At 37.3% G+C, this 9,309-nt stretch overlaps 2 protein-coding genes across 4 annotated transcripts; both read left to right on the top strand.

Annotated features, from left to right (window-relative positions):
- Nucleotides 1-949: 949 nt before the first annotated feature.
- On the top strand, nt 950-8,913 carry LOC130503019 (uncharacterized). 2 transcript variants are annotated; one of them, XM_056997696.1, is made up of 6 exons: nt 950-1,566; nt 7,172-7,566; nt 7,640-7,766; nt 7,828-8,139; nt 8,216-8,428; nt 8,521-8,913. In XM_056997696.1, exons 2-6 carry the CDS (start codon nt 7,184-7,186, stop codon nt 8,833-8,835), a joined length of 1,350 nt encoding a protein of 449 aa, XP_056853676.1. In that variant the 5' UTR covers nt 950-1,566; nt 7,172-7,183; the 3' UTR covers nt 8,836-8,913. The 2 variants fall into 2 exon arrangements, with proteins under 2 accessions (XP_056853676.1, XP_056853675.1); XM_056997695.1 differs by lacking the exon at nt 950-1,566 and adding an exon at nt 6,538-6,991.
- On the top strand, nt 1,577-5,192 carry LOC130503018 (uncharacterized). 2 transcript variants are annotated; one of them, XM_056997693.1, is made up of 5 exons: nt 1,577-3,531; nt 3,627-4,170; nt 4,254-4,353; nt 4,417-4,751; nt 4,821-5,192. In XM_056997693.1, exons 1-5 carry the CDS (start codon nt 1,803-1,805, stop codon nt 5,152-5,154), a joined length of 3,042 nt encoding a protein of 1,013 aa, XP_056853673.1. In that variant the 5' UTR covers nt 1,577-1,802; the 3' UTR covers nt 5,155-5,192. The 2 variants fall into 2 exon arrangements, with proteins under 2 accessions (XP_056853673.1, XP_056853674.1); XM_056997694.1 differs by lacking the exons at nt 4,254-4,353; nt 4,417-4,751 and having other exon boundaries at nt 1,578-3,531.
- Nucleotides 8,914-9,309: the final 396 nt, after the last annotated feature.

The following is a 9,309-nucleotide window of genomic DNA, read 5'->3' as shown; positions in this document are numbered from 1 at the left end:
TATAAGATCGTTTTGAAATGGAATTGGTATTTTGTATTAGAATTAATTAAACAATAAAACAAAACATGACATTTGCAATATTGGAACAATGCAGTACGCTAACGTACACCTACGTAGCAATAAAAAACGTTACACCTTCAATCAACTCAGTAGTCAGTAGTTGATCGTTGCCCAAAAAAAAGTCAGTAGTTGATTTATATGTTTTTTTTCTTTTTGTAACAAGCTTTAGTTGATTTATATGTTATAATATCAAAATAATTTGATTCGAGTACAATGTCATTTGCATATAAAAGATTATCATTAGTTGCTTGCTTGAGTACAGTTTCAATGGCCATAGATATAGTTTTCTCATTATTTTTAGCTCATTAGAGCATCCCACTGGAAATTTAATCAAAAGTTCACACAAAAGAAAATATTATAATATTTTCAACACTGTTTCGTGGGTTCCACGATATGTGTCAGTCCATAATTGATTTATTTATTATTTTTTTAAATCAAATGAAAATATAATAAAAATAATCAAAAAATTTGTTTTGGGAATCGAGCTTCCACCCTTTCCCCGAATTCACTAATGCGGATGGTCTAATAACCGGTTCTGATTTAAACAAAAAAAAAAATCCGGTTCTGATTGTTTGCTTTGGATACTCTAATTGACTAAAAGGATGACTCTAAATTTAAAAGAATTCGAAAGACGTATGGTAATTCGAAGGTTATAGTTCACTGGGGTTAGCTTATTGATCAAAGTTGTAAGTCAATTTTAATAAAATAATTTTATTGACTAAAACAAAGATATATATACCGATTACAAATCCATGAGCAACCTCTATTTCAGCCAGAATAACAAAATAAAAGATCACAATTCTACACTGTGACGGTCCATTACTAATTTCAGCCAAAATCTAAAACATTTTTTGAATACTATGAACGGTTGTTTTTTTGACCAAACACTACAAGAAAACAGCATTTTGGCGAGGAAAGTTAACGAGGAAATATAATCCTCGTAAATGTACGAGGAACTTACGAGGAATTTACAACGAAAGAAATAAACCTCGTTATTTTCTCGTAAACTAACGAAGATAACATTTCGTCGTAAAGCCCACGTAACTTTACGTGGTCTTTACGAGGAAATACATTTTCCTCGTAAAAACCACGTAAAGCTTGCATTATCTTTACGAGGAAAACTGGAAATATAATTTCCTCGTTAAATCAACGTAAATTTACGTCACCTTTACGAGGAAATGATATACGTGAACTTAACGAAGAATTTTAAAGCACGTTTTTTTTTGCTACCTACCTTTTCCTCGCAAATTCATCGCAAAACTTCAACTACCAGATTCGAAAATTTTCTATAAATATGGAAGTTTCAACATCATTTTAAACACACCAACAAGAAAAAAAAAGAAAAACGTGAAAGGAAAAAAATGTCAGGCTCTGGGAATGTCTACGAGTTGCGGAGGTGGATGTATATGCATAGAGATGCTAACGGGAGAGTGACGAAAGAATACATTGCGGGACTGGAGACATTTATGCATCAAGCAGATTCCACACCGCTCGCCCTAGAAAGCGGTAAGATGTTCTGTCCATGTCGGAAATGCAACAATTCGAAATTGGCAAATCGTGAAAATGTTTGGAAGCATTTAATAAATAGAGGTTTCACGCCAAATTACTATATCTGGTTTCAACATGGAGAAGGTTATAATAATTATGATCAGAATGAAGCTAGTAGTAGTAATAGCAATTTTCAGGAAGAACCGGTTGCTCTTCATTTGCATAATGAACCTAGTTACCATCAGGAGGAGCAGATGGTAGATTTTGATAGGGTTCATGATATGGTAACTGATGCATTTGTAGCTCATGATGAAGATGAAGAACCTAACATAGATGCAAAAAAGTTTTATGAAATGTTAAATGCGGCGAATCAACCACTTTACAGTGGTTGTAGAGAAGGTCTCTCTAAATTGTCGTTGGCTGCTAGAATGATGAATATTAAAACTGATCACAATCTACCTGAAAGTTGCATGAATGAATGGGCAGACTTGTTCAAAGAGTATTTGCCGGAAGACAATGTGTCTGCTGATTCTTATTATGAGATTCAGAAACTGGTGTATAGTCTTGGGTTGCCTTCGGAGATGATAGATGTTTGCATCGACAACTGCATGATCTACTGGGGAAATGATGAGAAGTTAGAAGAATGTCGATTCTGCAAGAAGCCACGATTCAAGCCGCAAGGACGGGGACGTAATAGGGTACCGTACCAAAGGATGTGGTACCTACCAATTACAGACAGATTGAAAAGATTGTACCAATCAGAGCAGACTGCTGGAAAGATGAGATGGCATGCCGAGCATACTCAGACGGATGGTGAGATGACACATCCATCAGATGCAAGAGCCTGGAAACATTTTAACAAAGTATATCCGGAATTCGCTAGCAATATCCGGAATGTGTATCTCGGATTATGCACAGATGGATTTAGTCCATTCGGAATGTCAGGGAGACAATATTCATTGTGGCCAGTCTTTCTTACGCCATACAACCTGCCACCGGAGATGTGCATGCAACGGGAGTTGCTATTCTTGACCATATTAATACCTGGTCCGAAACATCCTAAAAGGTCGCTGGATGTTTTCCTGCAACCACTGATAAAAGAGTTGAAGGATTTGTGGTCAACAGGGGAGAGGACGTATGACTGCTCAACGAAGACGAATTTCACGATGCGAGCGATGCTTTTGTGGACCATAAGTGACTTTCCTGCCTATGGGATGTTGTCGGGATGGACTACACATGGGAGATTAGCTTGTCCATATTGTAATGGAGCGACAGATGCGTTTCAACTGAAGAATGGGAGGAAGACAAGTTGGTTCGATTGTCATCGTAGATTTCTTCCCATTGGCCATCCGTACCGAAGAAACAAGACATTGTTTAGGCACAAAAGGGTTGTGAGAGACACTCCTCCTCCATATTTAACTGGAGAAGAAACTGAAAAGCAACTCGATTACTATGGAGTTTTGGAAACAGTTCCTCGTGGTGGTAATTGGCATGTTCCCCCTAATATGCCTGATTCTTACGGTGTTCATCACAACTGGCACAAGAAGAGTATATTTTGGGAGTTGCCATATTGGAAGGATCTTCTTCTGCGCCACAACCTCGATGTGATGCATATAGAGAAGAATTTCTTTGAGAACATCATGAATACAATATTGAATGTCCCGGGGAAGACAAAAGACAACATAAAATCAAGGTTAGACTTGCCGGATATTTGCTCAAGAAGCGAGTTACATATAAACAGCAATGGGCAAGTTCCTGTTCCGATATTCAGATTGTCTTCAGAAAAAAAGTCGGTGTTGTTCAACTGGGTAGCATCAGAAGTGAAATTCCCCGATGGGTATGTTTCAAATCTGTCTAGATGCGTTGAAAAGGGTCAAAAGTTCTCTGGGATGAAGAGTCATGACTGTCATGTCTTTATGCAACGACTACTTCCCTTTGCTTTTGCGGAGCTACTTCCTACAAACGTACATGAAGCACTTGCAGGTACTATATTTATTATTGCAGTTATTTTATATATAATGATTTAGTTTGAAATATATATGACTAATATGTGTATAATTGTTTTTGGAATATACAAGGCATTGGAGCATTTTTCAGGGATCTGAGCACCCGCACCCTTAAAGTAGAAGTCGTGGAACAGCTTCAAGAGAACATTCCCATCTTATTGTGCAACTTGGAGAAGATATTTCCTCCTGGGTTTTTTGACGTAATGGAGCATCTAGCTGTCCACCTTCCATATGAGGCATTGCTTCGTGGACCTGTACATTACGGATGGATGTATCAGTATGAGCGAGCCATGAAATATTTGAAGGGAAAAGCAAAGAACCTTGCAAAGGTTGAAGGTTCTATAATTGCTGGAAGTTTGACGGAAGAAACTTCTCACTTCACATCGTACTACTTTGCGTCAAAAGTACGTACTCGGAAAAGAGCTCCAAGGAGATATGATGATGGTGGTGTCGCGCCAACATACGCAGTTGCTGGTGTTCCAGACATCTTTAGCCAGATTGGGCGACTGGGTGGAAAATCAAAAGAGGTTTGGTGGTCGAGTGAAGAAGACGCTCATAGTGCACACACCTATATTCTACTTAATTGTGAGGATCCATTGATTCGTTATTTTGAAAGGTAACATAAATGGACACGTATATATAAATTAACACATATATATAATTGCCAAATATTAATTAATATAAAAAGTGATTTTACAGCCTATTTGTTTCACAAGTCGAAGAAACATTCCCTGGTATATCCACAACTGACGTAGACAAAAGGAAAGATCAACACTTTATAAAATGGTTGAAGAGTCAGGTATTAACTCAAACTCTTTATTCATAAATGATTTGTATTTTAACGTTCACTTTGTTTTTGCAGGTTGATTTTGACGACGATGCAGATTATCCTAAGTGGTTACATGAAGTAATTCAATCTCCACATGTAAAGGTCACCACTTCACAGATGTATTTCACACGAGGCTATACTTTTCACACATATGAGTATGGTAGACAGCGGGCAACCAGTAACTATGGAATATGTGTGAAAGGGGAAACCGATTTCTACGGTATCTTGACAGAGATTATCGAAGTGGAATTTCCAGGGATATTGAAGCTGAAATGCGTCCTCTTCAAATGTGAGTGGTTCGACCCCGTCGTCAACAGAGGTGTTCGGTTTAACAAATTCGGTGTAGTTGATGTCAATGGTGGAAGAAGGTACAACAAATTCTTTATTTGGCATACATGAGTAGAATAAGCTTATTTCTATGTTTTCTTTATTTTCAGGTACAACAAATTCGAGCCTTTCATCTTAGCTTCACAAGCAGATCAAGTTAGCTACCTTCCATACCCTCGGATGAGAGAATCGGGAATAAATTGGTTATCCGTGATCAAAGTTACACCTCGAGGACGAATCATAAGTGGAGAAGAACCACCATTGCAAGAAGAACAGATAAATGAAGTCGAGGAACCTGAACAACAAATTGATGACATTCTTCTCATTGATCCGCATAATCATGAGTATGAAGATCTTACCGACGATGGCACAGATGAAGCTGTTGAAGACGAGTTTAATGAAAATGATGATGTTTCTAGTGATGACGAAAATGTATCTGATTGATGTATTTGTGTTTTAATATGATTGATTTTCAGACTTAATGCATGTGATTCGATTATAAAAAAAAATATTGAGTTTGAGGTTTTGAATGAAAAATAAATGATTGAGGTTTGGGATTGGAATATGAAGAGTAGAAGATAGGAAAGATGGTGTTTGTGGTTTGGGGTTTTTGATTTTAGAGGTTTAGAAAGAAAACCTCGTTAATTCCTCGTAATTTACGAGGAAATAACGAGGAAAGTAGAAAAAAAGAAATACACGGGCCTCGTTAATTCCACGTAAGCACAAATCGTCGTAACGACCTCGTAAGCTTACGTGGAATTAACGAGGCTTTCTTTTTTTTTTTATTTCCTCGTTATTTCCTCGTAGGTTTACGAGGTTTTAACGAGATATGTTGTCTAAACCCCTAAACCCTAAACCCCAAACCCCATCTTTCTTATCTCTTTTGTCTAAATCCCAAACTCCAAACCCCATTAATAATTTTATAATTTTCAAAAGATTATATTTTTAAATCTTCAAAAGATTATATTTTCAAATCTTCAAATGATTATATTTTCAAATCTTCAGAAGATTATATTTTTAAATCTTCAAAATATTATATTTTCAAATCTTCAAATGATTATATTTTCAAATCTTCAAATGATTATATTTAAATAAATAATTTGATTTTGTATAAGTTTAAATTAGGAAGAAGAGATTGATATTAGAATTTAAAGAATTGTGATTATAAATTTTGAGGTTTGAAATGTTAAGAATATTGAGTTTGAGGTTTTGAATGAAAAATAAAGGATTGAGGTTTGGATTGGAATATGAAGAGTAGAAGATAGGAAAGATGGTGTTTGTGGTTTGGGGTTTTTGATTTTAGAGGTTTAGAAAGAAAACCTCGTTAATTCCTCGTAATTTACGACGAAATAACGAGGAAAGTAGAAAAAAAGAAATACACGGGCCTCGTTAATTCCACGTAAGCACAAATCGTCGTAACGCCCTCGTAAGCTTACGTGGAATTAACGAGGCTTTCTTTTTTTTTTTTTTCCTCGTTATTTCCTCGTAGGTTTACGAGGTTTTAACGAGATATGTTGTCTAAACCCCTAAACCCTAAACCCCAAACCCCATCTTTCTTATCTATTTTGTCTAAATCCAAAACTCCAAACCCCATTAATAATTTTATAATTTTCAAAAGATTATATTTTAAATCTTCAAAAGATTATATTTTTAAATCTTCAAAAGATTATATTTCAAATCTTCAAATGATTATATTTTCAAATCTTCAAATGATTATATTTAAATAAATAATTTGATTTTGTATAAGTTTAAATTAGGAAGAAGAGATTGATATTAGAAGTTAAAGAATTGTGGTTATAAATTTTGAGTTTGATATGTTATGAATATATGAAGTAGAATATAAGAAAGATGGGGTTTAAGGTTTGGGGTTTAGAGTTTAGAGGTTTAGAAAATAACCTCGTTAATAACTCGTAACTTACGAAGCATTTACGAGGAACAGAAAGACGGGCCTCGAAATTTCATCGTTTTATTTGGGACGGGCCTCGCAATTTCCTCGTAATGTTACGAGGGTTTTACGAGTAACAAAAAGACGGGCCTCGCTAATTTATCGTTTAGTTTGGGACGGGCCTCGCAATTTCCTCGTAATCTTACGAGGTTTTTACGAGAAAGAGGAACACGGGCCTCTTTAATTCCTCGTAAACTTACGAGGAAATTGCGAGACCTCCGTAACTTATATATACAACCTCACAAACCTCACACTGTCCATTCCTCCCAACTTCCTCTCCACTTCCTCCCCATTTCGTCTCTAACTCCTTTCCCATTCCTCTCTCCTCCGAAAATGGTAATTTCCTCGCCCCCTTTATTAGTTTAGACAATTTAGATAGGTGGTTAATTTAGGTGGTTAGTTTAGAGAATTTAGATAGGTTTACGGATTTTATGTTTGTTAGATAGATTTTTAAATTATTGATGATAGCTTTTTAATTATTGATGATCATAATCTCAAAAAAATATATTTTTGCAGGTTCGCCAGCGCATGCTTACTGCTCACTACAGGGAGATATTCGGTGAGCCTGGTAGTCAGTTAGACCCGCCAGGTTCTTCTTCAGGTGCCGGCGGTTCAGGTTCTTCGGATCAGGAGTCTGTTCCCGAGACTCAGCATTTCTTCCCTCCGATTCCTCCTCCGATGGCTCAGCCTCAGCCGATGGCTCAGCCGATGGCTCAGCCGATGGCTCAGCCGATGGCTCCTCCGGTGCCTCCTCCGATGGCTCCTCCTGAGATCCCCGCCGCTGTTCATCCCGATCTCATGGTGCCACCTACTGTTCCCTTCTCGCAGTACACTGTCGAGGATATTCTTGGTATGCCAGGCAGAGCTGGTTTACCAATCATAGACCCCGACAGACCCGACGGGACTTTATGGTAAGTGTATTTTTTAAATAATTATTTTAATTTATAACTTCATTAAATAATTTAAATTTTCATTTTTTTCCAGGTTTGGGGTTGACAATTCCCTTGCGACAGATGTAACCGAGACGATTAAAGGTTACTTCTCCATGGCGCATCCAAACTGGAAATTGACGCCGATCTACATCCGAAAGACGTGGTTCAAGATTTACGCTGTAAGTAATTCTATTAATTAATTATTTTTTTTATTAACTAATTATTAATTTTTTTTTGCAGCAAAAGTATCATTGGTCCATCGGGGTCAGTGAGAGAGTGAGGAAGGCGTTTTACGAAAAGGCGCAAGTTCGCTTGTCGGACACGGTTTGCAACTGGAAGGGTGCCTGGATCGTCAAGGGGTACACCCGTGGCAAACCCGCTGAGCTTACCACGGATGTTTGGGACGGCCTCATCCGTTACTGGAAGGATCCTAACTCCATTAGGATCGCAAACATTTGTGCTGCCGCCCGTAACACGGTAGACGAGCACGGTAACGGCCCGATGCTACACTCTACGGGCCAAAAACCACATGCCGGTGTCCGTTTGAAAATGGTACGTAATTAAATATTTAATTATTATTTTTAATATAATTAAATATATTTCTAACAATTTTCTTAAATGTTTTTAGGCCAAAGAGTTGGGACGTCTCCCGACTCTTCCGGAACTTTACGAGCGGACCCACAAAAACAAGGCGGGCCAGTTTTTAGATGGCAAGTCCGAGCAAATCTACAACAACGTAATTGCTCGGGTTGAGGAGCGCCAGACTCAGCTGACCCAGCAGTCCGGCGACGGATTACCAGTTACCTTATCCACAACTGAAGTGGATAAGATTTACGAGGAGGTAAATTTTTTAACATTATATCTTTTTAATTATTAATTGATTAAATTTCCCTTTTAAATTTAACTAACAAATATAATTTTTTTGTTTTTAAGGTTGTCCCTAAGAAAAAGGGACGTACGTTGGGGATCGGTTCCGTCAATGATGTCCCGAGAGCGACATCATCTTATGCTCAGAGACAGACCGAAGAAGTCACTCAGTTGCGTTCCGAGCTGGGCGCGACCAAAAGCCGTGTGAGTGGACTCGAAGCCTTCATCGACGTTATAGCGTCCACAAATCCGGAATGGGAAGCTTTGTTGAGGAACATGAAACAACAAAATCCCATTCCAGGCGAGTCATCGGGCACACATAACGAGGAGGATGTTACGAGGAGGAGCGAGGAATTCTACGAGGCGATGAACGAGCCTTAGTTTTTTTAGTTTTTTTTCGGTTTATGTATTATAAAATCCAAAACTTAATTATATATAAAATATTTTGTTGCTTGTGAATTTTATTTAAAATTTATTTATAAATCCAATATTTAAATATTTTTATTTTGTTAAATTAATAATTATTATATTTATCAAATAATATTTTATTAATTCGAAAAATGGAAGTCTACGAGTTATTTACGACGAAAATATTTCCGAGAAATTTACGAAGAAATGCTTTCGAGGTTTTTACGAGGAAAGTCTTTCGAGGTCTTTACGAGGAAAGGCTTTCGAGGTTTTTACGAGGAAAACCTTTCAACGATTCTACATCGATTTTACGAGGAAATCCTTTCAAGGATATTACATCGAATTTACGAGGATATGATTTCAAGGATCTTACGTGTAAGTAACGACGCGTGGTTCACGTGGTTTGTACGAGGAAATTAAGCGAGTGATTTACAAGGAAAGGGGGCG

This window comes from Raphanus sativus, unplaced genomic scaffold (genome assembly GCF_000801105.2).
Source record: "Raphanus sativus cultivar WK10039 unplaced genomic scaffold, ASM80110v3 Scaffold0769, whole genome shotgun sequence".
Classification (NCBI taxonomy): domain Eukaryota; kingdom Viridiplantae; phylum Streptophyta; class Magnoliopsida; order Brassicales; family Brassicaceae; genus Raphanus; species Raphanus sativus.
The sequence above is the reverse complement of the archived record's forward strand: the minus strand, read 5'-3'. Positions and strand labels throughout refer to the sequence as shown.

Bases quoted from the DNA above. Each gene is read 5' to 3' on its own strand.
- LOC130503018 (XM_056997693.1), top strand. From the start codon at position 1,803: ATGGTAGATTTTGATAGGGTTCATGATATGGTAACTGATGCATTTGTA. The intron at 3,532-3,626 runs GTACTATATTTA...GGAATATACAAG, and splicing joins CGTACATGAAGCACTTGCAG to GCATTGGAGCATTTTTCAGG. The intron at 4,354-4,416 runs GTATTAACTCAA...TTGTTTTTGCAG, and splicing joins TAAAATGGTTGAAGAGTCAG to GTTGATTTTGACGACGATGC.
- LOC130503019 (XM_056997695.1), top strand. The intron at 7,567-7,639 runs GTAAGTGTATTT...ATTTTTTTCCAG, and splicing joins AGACCCGACGGGACTTTATG to GTTTGGGGTTGACAATTCCC. The intron at 8,140-8,215 runs GTACGTAATTAA...AAATGTTTTTAG, and splicing joins CCGGTGTCCGTTTGAAAATG to GCCAAAGAGTTGGGACGTCT.